At 40.0% G+C, this 24,558-nt stretch overlaps 1 protein-coding gene across 2 annotated transcripts in view; it reads right to left on the bottom strand.

Moving 5' to 3' along the window:
* The window catches only part of MACROD2 (mono-ADP ribosylhydrolase 2), a 1,311,577-nt gene that overhangs the window by 62,153 nt on the left and 1,224,866 nt on the right, over window positions 1-24,558 (bottom strand). For both annotated transcript variants that reach the window (XM_073339563.1, XM_073339564.1), the window contains 2 exons: window positions 15,219-15,281; window positions 11,603-11,671 (listed from right to left, as the gene is read on the bottom strand). In XM_073339563.1, coding sequence (XP_073195664.1) covers window positions 11,603-11,671; window positions 15,219-15,281 — 132 coding nt within the window. The remainder of the gene's footprint in view (window positions 1-11,602; window positions 11,672-15,218; window positions 15,282-24,558) is intronic.

Raw genomic sequence — 24,558 nt, forward strand, 5'->3', positions numbered from 1 at the left:
CCAACAATTCAATGTTACAGCACAATGCTGAAGCAGAATGTCATGCTGTACCACGATGACATCATGACAGACCACAGCACCCTAAACATCGGAAGAGGAAGAAATGATAAGCTAACTGAGTGACTAAAAGATTCATTTCTCTTTTCCTATTTGTTGTTCATTTGGGATTTTTTTATATTACTAAAGGCAAGAAAATAGAGGCTGTCCCGCAAGCTGCATGCTCTTGCCTGTCTCTATTATAGCCTGTCAGCACACTTTTGTCCTGTTCTAAGGGATTCTGAGCACCCCGGAGATGCACTTATGTACCTGCTTCATTTCAATCACAGGAACACTCACAATGAAGTCTATTGGACTACTCACACTGTTAAAGTTAAGCAGGTGCTTAAGTGCTTTGCTGGATCAAAGCCAGAGCACATAGCACCTTGTAGGATCCAGTCCCTTGTCCACTCTACCCTTCTTTTACTCTGAGTCTTTCTGTTTGCTCTTCCTGCTTTGCTTTATGTTACTGCATGACCTTTCTCTTTAGATACGTAGGCCTGTATATATACACACCGCCCTGGGAGTGTAAAGGACCCTTAATGGGGCTTGCAAATGTCACTTATGCCCACTTTCTCTGAGGTCCATTTAAATAGCCAGAGATGTGAGAAGGAACCTTACTGTAAATGAGAATCAGGCCCTCAGTCTTCATTTTAAAATCAAACCACGAGCAGCAATTTCCAATAGTGATTAACTCAGGATCTGCAACTACAACATTTAATGTTTTTAAAAAACAGAAAGCTAACCCAGGGTCACTTATAGGACTCTATTATGTTTTTTTGTTTTTGATTTTAAAAGGTTTTTTTGGTAAGAGCAAGAGTGGCTTTGTGATATTTCAAACAGCAGCAATGTGATTGTCTCTGTCTTTTAAATATAGCCAGTCCTCTTCCCACTTGTGCTAATAAGAATAGTTTTGATTTAATCTTTTATTACATTAGTGGCTACACTTAATAGCTGATACCTCACAACAGAGATTGCAAGGGTCAGACTTATAGATCATGGATGTGAATAAACCACATGTATGATTTACGAACTTTTAGAACACTGCCTATTTGTGAGATACAGCCCCAGGGGAGGTACATGGATTGCAATAAACTATCACCACTATTCTTACTGCACATAGATATACATTACTTTATCTTAACACTGTACAAAAGAGCATCCTTTCCCCTGTCTTTCATACCATCTCAGACTATATAAGGCAACATTACTCAAACATAAAATTTGCAAACATTCAGGAAGAGGGGGAATGGTAAGAGCTGAATGTTAAGTGGTTTTAATGATCTTTTAAGATTCATTTCCCCAGCTATTCATTGCACGGCTTATTTACTTGTCATTTCTAATGTGCAACACATCTGGTTCTTGCATACACTCTGGATAAATCACCGTGTTTTAGAAGACTAAAGAGGGAAAAAGCAGGCCACTATAAATGAAAAAGGTTCACTGCATTTTATTTTTAAGTGTGATCCTGCGAAAAATGACTGGAATATTTCTAGAGTGAAAGAAATCAAGCAGGCATCCAAAATTACAGGTAACGGTGTACATGGAAGCTGGCACATGATTAGGGTATTCTTGTGCCTCATAAATTGAGAAAAACATGTTAAAATGGAATACTATAAAATGGTGATTTATAAGAATTTAGGGAGATATTCTTGAGCTTTGACTTTAAAATGTTATTTTTATATCTGCCAAGATTTCATTTTAATCCATCTTTATGGAGTCCAATCATTCTAGACTGGAATGGAGGGAAATTTCCTCTTAACAACACAGGGAGTTTCCAAGAGGAGAGACCATTTCCTGCTTGCAACAGAATCAGAGTGCAGACCATAGTTAATTATTTATATTGTGGTAGCATCTAGAGGCTCCATTCGGGATCAGAGCACCACTGTGCTATGCACAATGCTAGGCCCTGTACAAAAACAAAGTGAGAGGTGGTTGCCTGCCCTGAAAAGCTTGCAATATTATTAAAACAAGATGCAGCCAACAGGTGCCCTACAACCAGATGGAATGGGAAAGGGAGGCTAATGGAACTGTGTTTTCATAGGCCAGATATGATTACTGCTAAATGGTTTTCAGTCAGTGAGTATTTAAAAAATTAATAAGATACATAAATAAATCAATAAAATAGATAATTGCCAGGCAGTCCAACTGCCCGTGCCGGTGATTAGCACCATAGAAGGCCCTCACGACGATGGTAGCAATTAGTTCAGTAAAAGACCCTAGTGCCCATGCTAGTGATTAGCACCACGAAAAGTCCTGGTTGCCAAGCTGCTGATTCGTATCCTGGAAGGTCTTACTGACCATGGTAGCAGCTGTTACCATAGAAGGCCCTACTGACTACGTGAGTGATTAGCACAGTAAAAGGCCCTACCGGTCATGCTTCTGATCATCACACTAAAAAGTCCTAGAGGCCGTGCTAGTGATTAGTACAGGAAAAGGCCCTAGTGGCCACATTAGCAATTAGTACCATAGAAGGCCTGTAATGGGTTAATGGTAATAGACAGAAGGAAGAGGAGAGTCTTTCCTGGTGACAGGCAGTCAGGTTGATCGGACCCCCATGTAGCATCCAGGACTGTGAATGGTGGAGCCATGACCAATACACAAAACAAGCCCAACTACAAAGCAGAGAGAACAGAGGGGAAAAGGAGGCAAAAATGCCTGGGATAGCAGAGGGGCAAGAACCCCATGCAAGGCTGCCTCTGAGAAACCCATAAGGGGACAAAAGGAGACTGTAAGCCCTGGAACTGAAGGGCTGATTGACTCAATTTAAGGTAATAATGTATGGACTGGACTAATTGCAGACAAATTGAAAGAGACTAGTTAGGAAAAAGCTGAGACCCCCTAGAGAGACTGCACCAAGAATAGTTGACAAGGCCTTACTGATCATGCTCGAGATTAGCACTGTGGAAGGCCTTACGAGCCACAATAGCAATTAGCACTGTTGAAGGCCATACTGGCAACACAAGTGATAAGCACCAAGGAAGGCCCTAGTGGCCACATGAGTGATTAGCACCATGGAAGGACCTAGTGCCCATGTGTAGGTCTGACTTCACATAAGTAACTTGCCTCAGCAGCTCTTAATGGGCATAAATGGGAATGTGAATGGAAGGTTAAGTTGTAAATAGGGGCTTGACCAACATTATGCTGGCGTCAAGATGTCTGTGCTAGCTAAGATAAACAACAACACCTTGATGCTAGAGACTATGGAGAAGATAAAACTGGAATGTAAACATCAGGTTCCATGTGAACAGCACATGGACAGAGCATGTTGTACAGGGATTGATTCCTACAAAGTAACCAAGTCAATCCAAAAACAGGCAGTGTCATGTATAACAAATTCAATGTCATGTGTAAATGTATATAAAGGAAGAGGCTATCTGTGTAACTTTGGATATGTGGTTTGCTGTATATTCACCCCCTAAGCTTGAGTCTGATCAACTCAGCGTACCTTTGCTGTATGCCAAATAAAGGAACCTGAGTGATGAAATCCGGAGTCGAACTGAGTGTTTTAGATCCCAAAGAACTGAATAAAGTGTTCTCCGAGAACAAGGTGTTCTGGATAAGCTGAACGGAAAAGGCCTCGGAGGAATTTCCAACACCACACTAACAATCAGCACCATGGAGGACCCTCCTGAGCACACTAGCAATTGGGACCATAGAAGGCCCTACTGGCCACACTAACAATTAGCATTGTAGAAGTAGGTCTTCAATGGCTTTACAGACAAGTTTAGGGAGGCTGTTCCATGCATAAGGGATGATAAAGAATGTAATGCTAATCTCTTTACAGGAGAAGCAGACAAACAGGCAATGGAGGCTGATAACATTAGTAGATTACATATTTGCCCTGAGCAGAGTGGTAAGGAGGAGCTTTTTTGAAATGTGAAAGGGCCTTAAAAGGTAAGGAGCAGAAGCCAGCATCTTCTGCAATGGAGAGTCAGAGAAGGGACACAGAGGGGGTAGGGGGCGACATGGTCAGATTGACTGGGCAGGAAGATTATTTAGGCAGCACATTTTACATGGATCAAGGATTGGTACCAACAAAAAACAGGTAAGAGGAGGTTGCAGTAGTTGAGATGGATGAAGATCCATGTGTGAGTTTTAGCTGTACAGAGAGAAAAGGCCAGATCTTGGAGATTTTACGGAGGATAGAGTGACAGGATCTGGACACAGCCTGGACATACTGAGCTGGGGAGAGGGCAGATTCAAAGACAAAGTAAATAATGAACCTCCTGTATTTCTAAAAATGATAGGTACGACGGGCACTATGAAAAGAAACATTTGGCAGGCTGGTGACGACTGGGGATCCAGACTGGTTCATGCTCGCCAATGTGGCTTCCTAGAAATCTGTATACATATCAAAGAGAAAATATGACCATTGCAACTGGAACAGGTGGTTACAGGTATCGTTAAGGCTGTTGAAACTTTTCCCATCTAAAAGGTTTTTCTTCATATACCAAAAAACGTTCCAGGCCTGCCCATGGGTGAAATTTCAAAAAAATCAACGGTAGCTGCTGGGTTCTCTGCACTTTTGAAAATTAGGTCACTCATTGAGGTGCCTAAATATGGACTTAGAAGACTAACTTTAGGCACCTAGTTTTTTAAAACCTTGGCTTTTGATTCAGGTTTTTTTCACTCACTTACTGACATGTAATTTATACCAGTTTACACAACACCTCTGAATTTGGACCATTTATGTCTTTTAGTGACTTGTTTATCTTGGGTTGATTCTTGAGTTTTTAGGACACCAGGACTCTTCCAATGGTGAGAACTACAACTGATCAAACAGGACCTTTAAGTTTCATGAGCATTTACATATCCCCGGGATGTTTACAGTTCTCTTTATTACATGAACTGAGTTTGCTAGACTCATAGAATCATGGAAAGGCCTTGAGAAGTCATCAAGTCCAGTCCTCTCCCTGTGGCAGGACTAAGTGAACCTAGACCATCCCTGACAGATGTTTGTCCAACCTGTTTTTAAAAACCTCCAATAATGGGCTTCCACAATTTCCTTTGGATACCTATTCCAGAGTTTAACTACCCTTAGAGTTGGAAAGTTTGTTCCTGTGATCTAGTTAAGTCTCCCGTGATGAAGATTAAGCCCATTACTCCTTGTCCTACCTTCAGTGGACATGGAGAACAATTGATCACCATCCTCTTTATAATAGCCCTTAACATATTTGAAGACTATTACTAGGCCTCCAGCCTTCTTTTCTCAAGACTAAACATGCCCAGGTTTTCTAACCTTTCCTCAAAGGTCATGTTTTCTAGACCTTTAATCATTTTTGTTGCTCTCCTCTGGATTCTCTCCAGTTTGTCCACATCTTTCCTAAAGTGTGGTACAAATAATTGGACACACGATTCCAGCTGAGGCCTCACCAGTGCTGATTAGAGCAGGACAATTACCTCCAGTGTCTAACACAGGACTCCCCAAAACATATTCCTAATTCCAGTATTACAGAGAAAAAACATCCTCTGGCTGGCTGACATTTTAACTGAAATTCAGTGAATGCAGAAAAATAGCAACATGCTTTATATGGTTTATACTTCCCAAAGGAACACAGACTTCCATGAACACCTGGAAATACATTAATTGATACTTTATTTTAAAAATTAATTAACATATGATTTAATTTAGTTGACCTTCAAATGTAAATTAAGTTCTTATTAAGTGCTAATGAATTAAAATTGGTACAGTACGTACAGAAACTCTGATAGGGTTACGTAACACTCCTTAGTTAGGCCTATGGCTTCATTTTTGTTTTTGCTGCAACACAAAACCACTGTTAAATCAGGGCACAGGGGAAGTGGTGGGGCAAGTGACTTGTAATGGGATACAGAAACTCTCTCCTCAAAGTCTGAGATTCAAAACCAGCGTAAGCCAATATCAGAGGAAAATCATTATTACATAATGGCTGTTTAGTGGCCTATTTATAATGAGTTGGTAGTCCTGCTACAATTCTGAATGGGCAGGAATAACAGACTGTGTGCAGTCTGTCTTACAGGTATTTTATCTGCTTTATAAGCACTAATCATTCTGACCACTGTGTTCTGTGTTTATAAATAAAGCGTCTCTAAATTGAGATATACTATCTATAAAGAACAGGAGTACTTGTGGCACCTTAGAGACTAACCAATTTATTTGAGCGTAAGCTTTCGTGAGCTACAGCTCACTTCATCGGATGCATCTGATGAAGTGAGCTGTAGCTCACGAAAGCTTATGCTCAAATAAATTGGTTAGTCTCTAAGGTGCCACAAGTCCTCCTTTTCTTTTTGTGAATACAGACTAACACGGCTGTTACTCTGAAACCTGTCTATAAAGAACCTACTTCAATGTGCATGTTAGTAATGAAGCGCTACCAAAGGTGTTGCGTAGAACTGCTACCCTACAAAGAATGAGCTAGTAGCTGTGCATGAAGGACTTCAAAGATAAAACAGCAACACTTCTTTGGAGTGTTATCTATATTTGAAACTATGATTCAGTGAGACAAGCCTGATGCTATGATGATGTAAACGGAGAGCCGGCACGGACTGCAGTAAGAGGATACTTCCAGAGAACAATTCCTAACATCCACGTATGCTTGTAAGAGGAAGAAATACTGTTAGCGGAACTGGATATCTAAAACTGAATATGTCTTGTTTTACTGTTGAGGAGAGGCAGGATACCAAGGATGCATCTGTTTAAAGACCACAGGAAAAGAAGGGGTCCCACATGGACCTCCCTTTTTGGAGAATGTTCCTCTAAAGGAAGTAACCTCTTTTAACCTCTATCTCTCTTATGTGGGGAAGGGAAGAGATATTCTTTTACAATGATATATGCAAGGAAGTCTTAAAGTAGTCTATAATATTAAGAGCCTTCCAAAAAATGCCTACTGCACTGTTCAGATATGCAGGTCCTATTAAAATCCTTTAATATCTGTTTCTCTCTTTTCTGTAAAATCACCGATAAAAACTGAGCGAGAGGGCCCAAGTAAGTGGCTTTAATTCCAACTTCTCAAAAATTGCCACCACCTTTTGGCACTAATTGACATTCTTGTTCTCAATCTGAGGCGATGCCAAGGACTGAGGCTCCAGTTCAGGAAAGCACTTACACATATGCTTACATCCATCCCTATTCAAGACAGAACATAGGGATGTGTTTCAAACCCACTGAAGTCAGTGGGACATAAGCCTGTGCTCAAGTTAAGCATCTGCTTAAGTACTGTCCTGAATAGGGGATGTGTTCTTGAATCGAAGCCTGAGTTGGCATGGGAAATGAACTACCCTTTTGCTTCTAGTGATGGGCCCTATAGAAAAGGGTGGATTCATACTTAAGAAAGTAAAGAAAAGCTAGAGCATAGACTGCAACAAAGCTCTCAGTCATTATCTGTCCAGGGCTATCAATATGGTACATTTCATAAGCATTAAGTTACATTCAGATTTATGAAACAATATATATTTACATATATCAAAACAATAAATAAATGAACGATTCAATTTATTTCTCATTTTTCTGATTCCCACAGTGTGTTAACAATTTAGTAGAGAAAAGAGAACTGCTTACAACTGGAATTATGATACCTGTTCTATTATGGAATTGCTATCAACAAATCTAATGTACTGAAAGGCGCTTTTATATTTTCATAGAATGGGGATAGTAGATGTGCTAATCTCAGTAGTTCATCAGTGATTCAAGCTGTGCACATCTATCTCTTTGAAGCTGTGTGGCTTGGAATGTATTTGCCACATACCTTCCTTCATATTTATAAGGTGAAAGAACTGGAAAAATACGATTTCTTAAAACAGTTTACATTCATTTCAGTTAGCTGAAGATAAATTACAAAGTTTTATAAGTCCAGGATCTGGCAGTTTTTGGCTGCTGTTAATTCCGTGTGCAAATCGTTTGAAGGCTGTTTTTAGAAATGCCAGGATTTCATAGAGATGCCATTTTCCTGTCTGCTAATAAGCTTTTTGAAAGTTATTATTTTTAAACTGATTAAAATCAGCAAATATAGAAATTTGGAGTGTCTGCGTAGAATTAAAAGGCCTTGATCCTGCAAAGGGTTCTGGGGGTAGGGGACAGTGATCTACCTTTGCAAAGCCAAGTTACAGGATCCAGGCCTTGATTCTATTTAAAAATATATGTGAAAAGCAGCTCATCCTTCATTCTGTGTTTCTCCTGCAACGGCTGTTATTTCACAAATATCTCAAACGGCATGGAGAGCATCACTTCTTTTCCCCCAAGAGATGTCTGTGATGATATCTGTTGTAAGCGAAATGCAACCTACCCTCTGAGCACTGGTTTTCCCAGATAAGGGTAGAGGAACTGATTTGAATTTATTTCATTTTAGAATGCATTTATCTTTCAGTTCTAACTCCTTACATATATTTAGGATTGGCAGAAAGCAATTTTTATTTTTTATTTTTTACAGATAATCTTGATGTTCACTTTTAAGCTTTTTTTTCTGTTTGTATCAATTTACATTTTCACAGTTGTGGAAAATTAGTGGGGGAAGTTAGACAATTCTTTAATGACAATAGACGCTGAGATTCAAGTTCAAGCTTTATCTTTAAAGTTAAAACACAAATTGTCAAGATCATGTGTCAAAATACACAAAGTAAATGTCCTTAAATAAAACTTTAAGTTCTCAAGTAGCATTTTCTTATTTTGACTATCTGTAAATTTTTATCATCATCAGCTCCTTCCAAGCCTACCTATATTGTATGGTTAATGGTTTGAGATCTTAATTACATTTTTAAATTCAATATATATATTTAAAATTATGGCCATTTATTTTAGGTCTTCAGAAGTTTTGGCCCAATGCTCTCTCCAACCATGCATTCTGTCTCATGGGAGTTACTTCCCAATTCTTCTCTCAAGGGTATGCTTTGCCTCCCTCCTTCTCCAACTGGCAGGGTGGCTGGCCACCAAAGGCCAGGGAAGCATCCAAACATGAATCATCAGCATGATCCACAGGTGTGATGGGATCACGGTTTCTCTCTGAGCTCCCTCTAGGATCTCTCCATGGCAGGTCCCCTAACAGGCATGTACTTTGTCAGCACTGAATTGTGTCAGGCTGGAACTGGTGGAGAACAATGCTGTGGTGAGCTGCAGAGAAGGTGGGAGGAATTTGGAGACTATGCCTCATCACCCTGGGCCGAATCTACAGATTAGTGCTCCTACTTTCTCCCCTTCAGTCAGAGGGACTATCTGAGCACTAATATTTTTGGAATAACAGTCTTTAAAAAAACTACTTGCTGTTCCTCCTTGGGTTGAACCAACTCTAAACACCAGACAGGTTGAAAGGTAACTTACACATATCAGTGCCAGGCATTTGAATCTCTCTGAAACAGTGTAATACAAAATCCTACAGTCGAAGAATAACCCCACAGTACACACTGGTGCTGTATGGGATTTTTAAAGGCACATATGCACCAAAAATATACTATGATTATAACACAGTATAAAACAGTCTTTTCTCTACAGCATATACACATAGGGCTTGATTTTCAGTAACTGTTAAGGACCTTTAACATTGTTTTTCCAGAACAATGGAGTCACAGAGAGAGAAACTATTCCCTGACCCTGAGAATACCCTCTGCACAAAGGGCCTCCCTGAATGGTGTAGGGCTGGCAGTAAGGGTTCTACGCAGGCTGCAGGGGTAGGCAGAAGATAGGGGTATGGCCAGACTGCGCTGCAATATGTCTATTCTTGGCCATGGAGGCAGAGCACGGGCTGCTTTAACTTACACCATGGGCCAGGCAGACTCTGCATTGCCCCACAATATGGAGAATGCAAAGGTGGCTTTATGCTATCTTTGCTCCACCCCATTCAACCCTGTACCATGCTCATAGATGGATTAACTAGGAATCTGATCCTTAGAATCTTGTGTGTGAGATGCCACAGTACCATAATATATTTCTTTGCGTGATGCCAGATTTTAAGCACAATTTCCTAACTTCAGTTACTCTATCACCATGAAGCCAATAAACTAACTTTTCTATTCATATTGTCCTCAGTGAGAAAATCCTTTCCTTGTTTCCAGACAAGAGTACATTAACAGTATGGGTAAAGTTAGAAGAATGGTTACACACAAAGATGATAGGTAATTTCTATGGAAAATAAATCAGTATTCATTCACTTCACAACTTAACATGCACCCAGAAGGTTCAAAATCAGGAGCAAGGATGCAAAGTAATATCTAAATTTCAAGATCTCCATGAAGACCCAAGAAAGCAAAAATAAATAAATAAATAAAATCCTGCCACTTATGATATTGACTATAATAAACATTTCCAGAAGAGATGTTATAGACGTTGACCTCATAAATAGGTCATATATTGGTAAAGAGGAGGCATAAATGAAGGTTAATCACCAACCATGCTTAGAATGAACTCGCACTATTTGTGAATGCTGTTAGCCTTGCTGTGACCTTAATCTAGGAGGATTTCAATGTCAAACACAAATATTCTGGCCAGGTTTTTTAAAAACATCTATACGGTGTTTCTATCAGCCAGTTGAGAGAGCAGGAAAATCACCCTAAACTGAGCTTTGAACCCATAATCAGGTCAAGACTGTGGGCTCCTTAATATGCTATTCTGGAACAAAAGAGTGAGATTTCACAAGCACTTCCTCACACTATCGAGAGAGAGAGAGAGTGTAGGGTGGTGGCATTGAATTGAACATTAACTCTTAAAATAAATAAGTTAATAATTATGTTATCTCAGTAAAATGCATTAAAATTCTCTAGTAGTCTTACTTGAAGGCTGCACTGATGGACGATATTTATGATAGATAACATAACTCCTGTTTTGAATTACCCAGCAGCAAAGGTTTTATAAATCACCATGGGATTTTTTTTTTCACATACCAAAAGGAATTCTAAAACAATCTAGACTAGCATGAGTAATTAATGGTGTGATGCCATAAAAAGGATCAAGAACAGTATGTCTGAGTGTTGGTCTCCTATCTGTAAATGAAACAACAAAACGGGAAAATCCCAGTTTGAAACATTAAGTCGCCTCTCTGTCTTGTTTCCTAAACTCTCTGTCATTTGGCCCCGTGACACTTTTAAATATTTATCACAATCTAAATGATCTGAGTGCCCAGCACAATCTGCACAAGATAAACATTACTTTCTCTCTCTCAGTTATGACTTCATCTCCTTCTGCCTCCCCATGATGTGTTTATAGTTACTGTTTTTATCTTTTTTTCTATCAGGACAGAACTAATTAGGGACTTGATACTTCAAAGATTTATGCGTGCACTTAATTTTACGCACTTAATTTTACGCACAAGTCATCCTACTGAGATCAGGTCTGGGGTCTATATCTGATGTTTCAAGCATGGCATTGTTATATTAACTCCATAATGCTGAGAGCTAAGATTTTATGGCACCTCTCACCCTGGCACAATAGCAGTTGCCAAGTGTTGCATTAGAAAGTCTTTTTAAAATTAAAATCTAAGTTTGTAGCGATTTTTGATTTTTTAAGTCTCAGTCTAGCTTCTTTCAGACATAAAGGAAAATATGGCCCTGAGAAGTATCCTCTTCGGATTGAGTAGTTTGAGATGCATCTTGTTATCTGTACCTTTATCCTCGCACAGCTCTGTTCCTTCTTCTGATGGTGGGCTGGGTACAGCTGTCGGTTTTGCCTCATCTGTACAAATGGAGGAAGCAAAAGAGAAATAGTGGTTATTTATTAGAAACTAGGATGAGTGGACTGGTACACCTAATGCATCCAGGGGCCTTTGTGGCTAGAAGACAAGTCTGAGGAGTCAGTACATCTGGGTTCTATTTCCTTCTTTGCCATGGGCTTCCATTGGCCTGGTCCTGTTCCCATCAATGGCCATGATAAACTTGGATTAAGCCCTAAGTCTCCACTCTGCTTCCCTCCCTGTAAGACATGGATAATAAATAATAATAATAATAATAATATCCACCTCAGGGGTGCGTTGTGCTGCAAAATCCTCACTTTGCAAGGACTACAGGGGCTTGATCTTACAAGCACTCTGGACCCAGTCCAGGGAGCATTTAAGCATGTGCATAATACTTCCATATTGAGTAGAGCATTGAAACCTGTACTTTAAGCATGTGTTTGATTCCATTGACTTCAATGGGACTTAAAACATATGCTTAAGTGCTTTCCTGAATTGGGGCCTAAGAGCTTTGGTAGCACCTTGAGGGATCAAGATGTAAATTTTGCAAAATTTTTTAATAAGAATCTGGTTAGAGGATTCACATGCAAACAACTCCTCTTGACAACAAAATGTATGGACTACTAGAGCAGAGTGAAATTTTGTCATTCATAGTGGCAATTCAAATGTGTTTATAATGACAATGAATAGTAACTGGGTGAGGAATAAGAAGAAGAATGACCCAATATCCTGGTGGTCAGGGAACTAATCTATGATTTGGGAGACCCAAGTTCATGTCCTTGCTCCACTGACCAATTATTTACGAAAAGTGGAACAGCTTCATTTGGGAGAGATTGGCAACGATCAGAATTGAAAGTGCTATGTCACTTTGTAGCCTTTAGCTCAGCAGTTAGGGAACTCACACAGGATGCAGGAGATCCAGGTTCAATTCAATAGCCCAGGATCTAGGACAGTCTTCTGCAACATAGGAAATCCAAGTTCAATGTGAATTTGACCTGAGTCTCCCCCCATGAGTTTCCTAACCATTGTGCTAAAGACTACAAACTGATGTAGTGCTTTTTAAGAGTATTAACTCAGATGCTTAGTGATGATAGTTTAGATTCTTTTGGAATTTTAAAAGTAATATATTTGTGATGTGTTTGTTATTATCCCATGAAAGATCTCCCTTTTGATTTACAAAAGACAGCTGCCTGAGGAGAAGGAATTTTCACACTTGGAAAGCAGTTAAAATGTTGTTCCTTACAAACTTCCTAATAATAAGCATGTTCTTCATAATGATTAGATTTTTTGTGTGTGTGCTGACTATATTTTCTACATTTTGCCAGCAATTGTGCATGAAAATACGGTAATTTCACATGTATATTGCCAAGTAAACAATGGACAGAAATAGAAGTTGTCTTAAAAGTTCCATGTATTATTTTGCCCCCCTGAATAATGCTGAATCCAACAATAACTCTATGATCTGAAAGTTTAGTCATGAATCACTGAGTATCAATATTATAAATGATAGTAAAAGAATGAACATCATTGTTTCTGATAAACTGAGTGTAACAGTTTGTAACAGTGACACGTCGTAATGGCACTTCTGAAAGAAACAACACCCAAGCAAGCTAAGTAATAGTTTTAAAAGGTAAGCATTTTCACAGTTGCTTCCCATGGGAAAGATGAAATGCAGCTCATTGCAACTGAGTTGTTTCATGAGTTAATAAACACAGGAGATATGCATTTCATCAGAAGATACAGCTAAAATATTTGAATGTGTAGTGGGCCACTCAGCGTATTTTTAGAAGGTAATTTATCTAGGTTGAGCAGAAACCTCTGGAGTTTGGACTGCTGTGAACTACAAGCAAAGCACTATTTTGTAAAGTTAAAAGATGAATACTGAACTAATGGTTCATCAGGCAAAGGTTATGCAGAATTTTCAAAGCATCTACATGCTGGTACTGCAACTCGCTACAACACAAAAGACCCAAAATTCAGTGATCTCATGACTCTTGCCCTGTGGCTCTTTAAGTCTATGAGCACTGCAGAGGTGAAGCTATTAAGTGTAGGAAAGGAAGTGTGGTTGGTGACTTGCTTTGTTCTAAATCTCTTGTATGATACTGTAGTCTGCAAGGAAGCTGCTTACCCTGGTGGGATAAAAGGAGAGTCCAGAGCTCAGAGGGCTGGATCCAAGGGCCATTGAAGTCAATGGGAGTCTTTCCATTGCCTTCAATAGGCTCTGGATCAGGCCCTTGAAGAACATGAGTTAGTGCACATGTGTTTTTGTTGTGGTAAGGTTAAAGAAAGTAAGAACAGGGAGGAGAGGTAAATGGATGAAACCTGCTAAATTGCGAGCATCCAAGAATGACCTCAGTTTAACAGAGAATGGAATAAAACTAGAGTAGAATGCAGAGGAGAACAGGGAAAGCCTTTCAGACACAGTGTTTCCTCTGCAGGGTGGAGCAAAGGGGGGAAAGAAGTTTATCACCACACATATTTCTCTCTTCACAAGGAGCCACAATGCAGTCAACAGACCAGACGACTCAGTAACATAGGCTACCTTCTGGCCTCACTCTGCTGCATTTGCTGACTGGTGGTCTCCATCTCCTAGGTAATAATAAAAGCTTTCAGAGCTGATTGAAAAGTTCTAAGTAGAGAAGTTTCATGCTACCTGAATTCAGTATGTGTAGGCAACACACTGGTCTAGTATATTAATTTGCTGGTACCAATCAGACATAGCACAATGTTAAAAAAAACAAGAAAAGCACTTTACTGTGTAGCAGTGGGTTGGAAATCCAAAGGAATAAGGGTATCTACAGTGGCTTTGACTTATCACTTCAGTCATTTTGAAAACTGCTCAATTCTGGTTGTCATTTCTGTTTGCTGGATACATTTGGAACAGAGTACCATTTTATTTTAAAATATCCAATTCATAACTTGTAACATACATTTATAAACACATCATTTGCAAATCTAGTACTTTATGAACTCTGACATTCACTTGCAGGTTTTGATTTTCACATGTAAGCTCTTTCTGTTTGGATGTAAATCTTAATAATCCAATTTTCTGGGATTTGTTAGTCTCTAAGGTGCCACAAGTACTCCTTTTCTTTTTGCGAATACAGACTAACACGGCTGCTACTCTGAAACCTGGAAATAAATAGTTATTACAATCTAAAAATACCATTAAAACCTTGAAAGACCAATTTTAGATCTCTCCCTCATCTCCCCCAACTTATTTTTCTCATTATTCTTTCTTATAGAGTGCTACACTGATGTAAACATGCCTGGAAAATTATTTTTTTCGATTTAGCGGATTAGCAAGATATATTCCAATTTAAAGTGGGAATGTGGAGGTAGTAACTTAACAGGAAAGTCTGCATTCCTGCACTGCAACAGATTCATTCATAATGAATGGAGCTGTGGTCTCCAATGGGAGAACTGCACAAGCCCTGGGTTAATCTGGTGAAAACATACAAACATTTTCAGTCAATAGCATTGACTAAGGTTATTGTTCACCAAGGTGAATAAAGCCTGGGAGAATGCTTTAAAGAGCTCAGCACAAACCTGCTTCTTGGCTCTGGCCCTCAGTTTCTTCATTACTTTGCTTCTCTTCTCTGCTTTTATCATCTATCAAGAAAACCACACAAAATTATTTATGAAGTATCTTTTTATTGGTAACAAGAAGCACTGAAATTAATTGTAACCAATGTAGCATAAACTGTTAATTTATGACAGAGACCTGTGCTAAAGCAGTGAGAGATGTATAGTTAGGGGGGAACTGAAAAATTACAAACATAAATAGTTGCATTTAGGGTTTTCAAACTGTCTGGCAGATTAAAGGTTTTATAGCAGAAGGCAGAATTATTCCACAATCCTGGAAACATCTACATATGCCACAAAGTTGTTTTTGCTTATGGAACATCTACAGTGGATGTGTTTATTGGTTGATTATGTTTTACTTGTTCTGTTAAAACATTATTTTTTCCATTTACATTTATATAAGTACTTTGAAGTACCCAAATCTTTTCCAAATCTTACACTTGAGCAACCTATTTTAATCAGTGCTATCGCAGGGTGACTGCAGCTTTAATCAATACTATGCAGGGTGACCATAACAGGGAGAGAAGTGTCAGAATTTCACTTTCAAATATAAAGCCTTGAAGAGATTGAATGTGGAGATATTGAAGATACAGAGGATACATTAAAAATGCACAACAAATGATTAAAAGGAATATAAGAGGGAAAATACAAAAGGAAGAATGCAAGGATTTATTGCTCATTTAGACTTTTTTGCATTCATATTCATTCTCTAGTGACCTTCTGGCATCAGTTTTTTCTCCCCCCTCCCAGCTCCTTACTGAAAACAGGTGCCAAACAATGAATTACCACAGGGAAAGGTATACAACAGGGAGAGGCCAGGGACAGAGCACCAAGCTCTCTCAGCCTTATGAGTGAACTGATTCGAAAAGAACCAGGCAGTCTGTATTTTCAAAATAGAGAACCCTGTTTTAGACTTGTAATAATCATAAAGACTGCAGTGTAACATACTGCATCAGATGTCGCCAGAGTAGTTATTCTGACAGAGTCAACAACTAGTTATCATATTTAATGAGGAATTGTAGAAACTTGTTTATGAGTGTACAAATAAATAGAAAAGTAATTAATTTCCAAATTGTGGAAAAAGCCTCATAATGACAAACATGAATCCTGCTATCTCATCCTGCTCTGATCAGATCTCCTACTTGATTTTCACTTTTATAACTTATATACCCTATTGCTCTAGCGCTTCCCATCTTGGGCACCTTACTTTCTCTTAATACATGGGAGTCTGCTGCAGAGAACAGTGGTAGCAGAAATGCATCTTGACTGATGGAATTAAACACAAAAAACCCTAAAGAGAATGTATTTTTCATAAGTAAATACCATGCAACTTATAATAGCACACTTGATTTAGCTACCATCCATTCAGACATTTTGTTTTCGTAGTCCTTTGGCAGGTATTACATCTTAGAATCCAGTAGGTGGAACTAGTGTAGAAGTATTTTCTTTCTAAGCCATAACTCACAGAGTTACACTCTTAGCCGATCAGATTAACATGTGTTTTACACAGCTTCTGAGACATTTTGGAGCCGCATTCTCAACTGGTGTAAATCCATGTAGCTGCACTGACCTCTGTGGAACTACACTGATTTATATCAGCTGAGAAACTAACCAAACCATTAGTTGTTTTGTAACTTTTCATACTGATGTTAACTGGTCTAAATGGACAGCTAGTTCGCTAGTGGCCTTCATCCTGTAAAAGTTCTTAGTCCACTGGTGGGCTTCAGCCTGTAAAATCACATTACATGGTTGACCACAAGTATTTGATAACACCAGCATTTTATTTATCATCCAGCTACAAAATGGGGAGCAGACACAAAATGGGAAGTTAACCACACTAGAATTGAAACTTTTTTTAAAAAATATGGATTTTGGACTTTGCAAGGCTTGCAGCAAACAGCTAATACATTTGGGGAGAAGCTTTTGCTTAGCATGAGAGAGTTTTCAGGGAGATAAAGTTGTTTAGTGCAGGTGCTGTGGCATGAGACCATATAGTCAAGGTTTGTGGTAAAAGAATATTGAAATGGTCACTAGTAAACTCTGAACAAGAGCACTGTGTAGCTCCAAAGCTTGTCTCTTTCACCAATAGAAGTTAGTCCAATAAAAAATATTACTTCACCTATCTTGTCTCTCTGGGACCAATGCAGCTACAACAATGCTGCAGCCAGTAAAATCTGTACAATTATCATTTGCAGGTAATTACCAGTAATGTCTACATGGGAATATTGGAGTACTACTAACTAAGCAAAATACAAAACTGTAAATGATTTCAATTTGTGACTGTTCGTTTCCTAAATGTGTACTGCATCATGCTCAGTTTTGCACAGTACTTTACACTCAGAAAAAGCAGGTCAGGCTGTAATTGTAACCACTGTGATATTTAGTACTGAAAACTATTTCTGTAACTAAATTACTGATGAACGGACAACACGTCCAGCCAACATTTGTTTCTACGTTCAGTAAAAGCAAGTCAAGTACCAATACGGCTATTATTCATTTTGCTAAAATCAGATTTTTTTAATCTTATTTGTTTCCATGTTATTCAAATGCAAATGAATGCAAATTCTGAGTACATTCATATTAAAAAAGAAAGTTTTAAAATAATCTCAGCCTGACTAATCAGTATGTTACTCCAGTTTTAAACTGGTGTAACTCTAGTTGATTTCACTGGAGATATACTGGCTTAAAACTGGAGTAATGTAGATATAAATAAGGTCCTAAACATTAAATTCTTAGGTTTCAGAGTAGCAGCCGTGCTAGTCTGTATCCACAAAAAGAAAAGGAATACTTGTGGCACCTTAGAGACTAACCAATTTATTTGAGCATAAGCTTTCGTGAGCTACAGCTCACTTCATCGGATGTATTCAGATGCATTCAGTGGAGTGGGGAGATTTATTTATTTTCCACTGAATGAATCCGATTGCATCCGATGAAGTGAGCTGTAGCTCACGAAAGCTTATGCTCAAATAAACTGGTTAGTCTCCAAGGTGCCACAAGTACTCCTTTTCTTTTCAAGAGTGAATAAGTGTTTCTAAGCTAAATGACATACAAACTTGGAGGGCCAGATTCTCTCTTATGGCCAAGCTCTGTTTGGCATGGAGAGAGTGGAGTAAATGGATGCTCAGATGCACTTTCTGTTTTAGCTCTCTCTCTCTCTTACTGGTTTGGTGTGTTTGTAACTTTGCTAACTGTGTTAATAAAACTATTACAAATACAGAAGGTTTTTTCCTAAGTGGAAGTGTTGCAACTGTGCATGTCAGGGTTCCCAACTAAACTTTACTTTTAAAAATACTGGGCCTGCTCTTGGACAAGAACCTACTGAACCTCAGAGTGTTAAATGGGAATTTTGAAGTAATCAGCATAATCAATACACAATCAATAGATTAGGCAACAGCATGTAGCTACATGTTGCAGTGAAAGGCCGGCTGCATCTATGCTTGTTACTTTGTTTTTTAGCTACAGGTGAAGGGAAAGGCTCCAACAGTGAGAAAAGTGTCAAGGAATTTCCTGCTGCTGGAGCCTTTCCCCACTGCCAGAGCCTTTCACTATGGCAGAGTGTGATGGGGCGTCTGCTCTGCACTGACCCTGACAGGGTTAAAACCCAGCCTTGAAGGCTGCAAGGAAACAGCCAATTAGGACAGTGGCTGCAGCCAATTAGGGTGGCGGCTGGACCAGCCAATTAGGGCCCAGCAGGCCCATATAAAAGGAAGCTGCAGGCCAGAGCAAGTCAGTCTGCTGCAGGAAGCCCAAGCAAGGAGACGGGTCTCCTAGAGGCCTGCAGACAGGGCCAGTGCAAGGACATTTTGTGCCCTAGGTGAAACTTCCACCTTCCGCCCCCCCCCCACCCCTTTGCATATCGGTTCATTGAGGGGCAAATCCCAACAAGCCTTTATAGCTCTAACTGCACCTGTTACCTCTTGATTATGAAAAAGATATTTCTTAATGATCAGTAATGAATACAATCATACAATACAAGGGCAGAGGGGATACTTTATTATTGGGTTATAAATATTTTTCTCTTATAATATAAATCATACATGCTGCTAAGAAGGAAGGTCTCGTGTGTGAGTCACATGCCTGGGAGCGAGCAGATCCATATTCTATTCCCAGCTTTTCCTCAGAATTCCTGCAACACACAAATTCTTCTCCCTTACAAGGCAACTCAGAGGAACATCTAGAAGAGCTAGCTCTTAAATAGACATATCCACAGTATTCTTGTCAGCAAGTTAAAGAAGTATGGGCTGGATGAATGCACTATAAGGTGGGTAGAAAGCTGGCTAGATTGTCGGGCTCAACGGGTAGTGATCAATGGCTCCATGTCTAGTTGGCAGCCGGTGTCAAGTGGAGTGCCCCAGGGGTCGGTCCTGGGGCCGGTTTTGTTCAATATCTTCATAAATGATCTGGAGGATGGTGTGGATTGCACTCTCAGCAAATTTGCGGATGATACTAAACTAGGAGGAGTGGTAGATACTCTGGAGGGGAGGGATAGGATACAGAAGGACCTAGACAAATTGGAGGATTGGGCCAAAAGAAATCTGATGAGGTTCAATAAGGATAAGTGCAGGGTCCTGCACTTAGGACGGAAGAATCCAATGCACCGCTACAGACTAGGGCCGAATGGCTAGGCAGCAGTTCTGCGGAAAAGGACCTAGGGGTGACAGTGGATGAGAAGCTGGATATGAGTCAGCAGTGTGCCCTTGTTGCCAAGAAGGCCAATGGCATTTTGGGATGTATAAGTAGGGGTATAGCGAGCAGATCGAGGGACATGATCGTTCCCCTCTATTCGACATTGGTGAGGCCTCATCTGGAGTACTGTGTCCAGTTTTGGGCCCCACACTACAAGAAGGATGTGGATAAATTGGAGAGAGTCCAGCGAAGGGCAACAAAAATGATTAGGGGTCTAGAACACATGACTTATGAGGAGAGGCTGAGGGAGCTGGGATTGTTTAGTCTGCAGAAGAGAAGAATGAGGGGGGATTTGATAGCTGCTTTCAACTACCTGAAAGTGGGTTCCAAAGAGGATGGCTCTAGACTGTTCTCAATGGTAGCAGATGACAGAACGAGGAGTAATGGTCTCAAGTTGCAGGGGGGGAGGTTTAGATTGGATATTAGGAAAAACTTTTTCACTAAGAGGGTGGTGAAACACTGGAATGCGTTACCTAGGGAGGTGGTGGAATCTCCTTCCTTAGAGGTTTTTAAGGTCAGGCTTGACAAAGCCCTGGCTGGGATAATTTAACTGGGAATTGGTCCTGCTTCGAGCAGGGGGTTGGACTAGATGACCTTCTGGGGTCCCTTCCAGCCCTGATATTCTATGATTCTATATCCTTAGGCCAACATGACACCCATATGCTGCATTTTCAATGGAATAGGCACATTGCCTCCCAAGAACTCCAGCAAACAGGGATAGGGCGTGTGCATGGTACACCATCCCTAGAGGGCATGCTACCATATTTGCAACCAATGTGTAGAAAGGTGTAAGGAGAACATGACCAAGTCTGCAGCCCAGCACCTTGCAAGGGAATCTGTGCACCCAGGGTACCCAGAGTGAGTCCCTGAAGCAGGACTACTTGCAATCATGTCCTATGTGTCCTAGGGTGCAGGACAACACTAATCTGTCAGTTTATGGTTCAAGAGCACTTCAAATGCCATTGCATCTACTAACTGATGATCAGACAATACGGCACTGAAGCACTTGCATAACTTCAACCATGCGAGCAGTCCTGCTATGTTTAAAGTTACTCACATACTTCAGTGCATGTAGCATGGGGGCTGGAGAAATGCTGCTGGATGGAGTCATGTATTACAATTCCTATGGCGCTATGTTTTAAAAATATTAATATTGAAGATTTATATTGCCAGAGGCTTCAACCAAGTTGGGGCCCCATTGTGCTAGGAACTAAATTGATACATAGTTAATGATAGTCCCCAGGTGTTTACAGTCTAAAGACATAATATAACAGGTGCATAGGCAAACAACTGGGCAGGATGTCAGTGGTGCATATGGCTGTGGGATGTTTCTTTTAGAATGAAATCCAAATTAATATATAAAGTCACTTGGAATAGCCTACCAAGAATCAACTTTGTAGTTGACAAATCCCACCCAGTTAATTGTTCATCTAACTTTCAGCAACTTTCATGAAAATCTAGGCTCTGTATCTTTTAGATAAAAAATGTATTTCTCTCTCCCCATCCTCTGGAAACCTAACTACTTGGTGGCTTAGCTGATATGAGTTCATTGTTTGACTTTCAAAATATGCTGTGCAAATATTTGAGTAACAGGACTTCAAAAGGCAGAAAAGGGCAAAATAAAAAAAGGTTGTTTTTCCATACTCAACTTTCAAAATCATTTTCTTTCTTTGTGAATTTTTCGCAATATTAAAATTAGTAGAACAAGACTTTTTTAAAGATGTGATGGTCCAAGTATAAACAAACTCACTTTGTATAAACACATTAAATGCTTTATATTTACTCCTCAGCCATGTAATTGCTCTTTTTTTATCTGAAATCTGAAGAATATTCCCATTGTGCATGATAAACTATAATCTAGAGCTTCTTCTGAATTCTGTACCATTGTTCTGGATTGTAACCAAGATTTTCAATGGTGAACACAGAATCTGCTTCTCAAACATAAAACACAAAAGGCCAAAAATGCAGTGTGATGTGATATCAAGTTATTGAAGAACCCTAAATATGCATTTATGCGCCAGCCCCCGTGCACCCCCCAGCTACCCTCGCCACACTCCAGGGCACAGGGCCCTGAGCCTTCTCCGGGAGGGGCAGCAGTGGCTCACATTTGTGGGAGCCACAGATCCCGAGCATGGCGAGGGTGAGCCGGGGGGCGCATAGGGGCTGCTGCCCACATGCATCCACTGCAGGAGCAGCCTGGGCAGGAGGGGTGGGGGGCACGGCTACTCCCCTCTAGAAGCACCGCCACCTTTGCAGGGCTGCTGCCCCCCTCTGCGCCATGCCAGCTCCTCCATGGCTGGGACTCGCCTCCCCCGCAAGCCGATGCTATGGCTCTCTGGAAGGCGGCTTCTCCCTGCCAAGCCAGGGCACCGCTTTTTGACTCTCCCATAAGCCATCCCTATGACACTATTAATGATAAATATATATTTTTCTTTGGATTCCCTCTGAGATATCTGCCATCCTTCTCTTTCCATTACAGCAGCAGTTGGCAATTGTATTTCCTTTAGGTGACAACTTTCCTCAGAATATCTGCTACTCAATTACCAGCATAATGGAAAAGTAATCTGTCACTCAATCCAAAAATGACAGAAAGTGGAGTGTGACATTTTGTGTTATTTTAGACCAGTAAATGTAAATGGTTTTGGGCCACATCAAAAGACAAATAGGAACATCTGTTTCTTTCCCCATAGAATGGCAGGCAGTCAAAAAAACAGGAATACATGAGTTACAGTCGCGTAATATGGACAAAATAAGCACACCAGTCTCTAAAGTATAGACTTTTGGCAATCTATTTTTGCTTTCCCTTGCCAAACTGGCTACTGATTGATAGGCACTTACTCTCGTCTCATTTGTTTCTTTGATGACAGTAAGGAAATTCCAAAGAGGACACACACCTTCATTTTATATTGAGAAGTAAGCAGATTAACCAACGATTAATAAGCAGGAAAAGTAAGAAACAATAACAAACTAAAATGAGAAAATATGAAAATCTGCAAGGGTTTGTCCACTTTGTGCTAGAGAGAGGTATTTAGTATGGAGGGCCATATGCCAGCTGTAATAGCATCCCCAAAATGAAGCAGCTGATACAATAATAAGCAGAAAGTCATGAGAGAGAGAGAGGGATGAAACAAGAACTCTAAGAAAAACCAGGAGATAATCTCACAACTGGAGCATGAGAGAGATTTTAGCATTTTCCATTTTCTCTGTAATTGCTCTCTGGAGAACGGATTGCTGTACAATTGACTGTTCTAGTTCAAACAGGAATTAATTCAGGGAAGTCCTCTGGTCTGTGTTATGCTGGAGGTCAGACTAGATGATCACAATGGTCCATTCTGACTTCAAAAATCTATGAATCTAAGGGGGGTCAGAATCTAACCATAAAACATCAGCAAATAGCTGAAATGTTTTTTTCCAGGGAAATAAGGAATATTAAAGAGCCAAAACTGTACCACATTTTTGAGTGAAAGAGCTAAATTCTGGTTAACCAGTGAAACTGGCATTAATTCCACCCTCCAAATAGGACAATACATGCCCTGCAAAAGCACATATTTTGGCAGCAAACAGCCTGAGAAATGCTTGTTCTACACACTCTGTTCCTTCTTAGGGCTGGTCTTCACTACAGGGAGATTGATGCTGCTGCAGGGGCTGATTTAGTGGGTCTAGTGAAGACCTGCTAAATCAAACGCAGGGTGCCTTCCGGTCGACCCTGGTACTCCAGCTCCCTGAGAAAATTAATGTAAGTCGAACAGAGAGCGCCTTCCGTCGACGCAGCTCAGTGAAGACACCAGGGTAAGTCAAACTAAGCTATGACCTGAATAACGTAGCTGGAGTAGCATAACTTAGGTCAACTTACCCTGATAGTGAAGACAAGCCCTCGGAGTAGAAAGAGAGTAGACACCATTGCAATCCTTTGGGAAGTCATTCCAGTGGTTAATCACCCTTACTGTTAAATGGCACATGAAGGGCCATTGCCACAGGGTCATATCTTGCTTTTAATAGTCACATATGTGTCCACGTGGACCACATGTATGAACTCTGGGTCACACCATATGATGCCCCTCTACAACTCCTGTCATGGAAGCCCTGGACGTGTTCTCTCTCTCTCTGGGTTTCCAGCCAGAAATGGCATGGCCATCTTCTAATCAGTGCTCTGGTAGTAACTGGCCCTTGTTTGGTTGGAGATGTATACGCAAGGTAACCCAGGATTTGGTCCATAAGGAAAAACAGGATTATTAACCTTTATATTATTATTTATTTTATTTTCTGTTAAAAAAGTCCACCTGGGATAATGAAGGGGAATAAACTCAAGGGTAAATTAAAAACATAGTCCCCACTCCTGCCGTCATTTATACCTATGCTTAATTCCCTATTGACGTCAGTTGGACTATTTACATGCAACAAGGTATGCATAAATGTTTGGATCAAAATCAGCACCTCAGACAGCATTTCATTTCACAGTATCTCAGTGGCAAAAAGATATCAAAATTACAACAAAAACCACACACACACCCATTATTACAAAGCTACAAATGCATTAAAATGAAATCATTAGGGAGGTGGCCTAAGGTTACTGAACATTTTCAATCTGCATTTTAATTTCTTTAATTAAATTATGATT

Source organism: Lepidochelys kempii, chromosome 3, assembly GCF_965140265.1.
Source record: "Lepidochelys kempii isolate rLepKem1 chromosome 3, rLepKem1.hap2, whole genome shotgun sequence".
Lineage (NCBI taxonomy): Eukaryota > Metazoa > Chordata > Testudines > Cheloniidae > Lepidochelys > Lepidochelys kempii.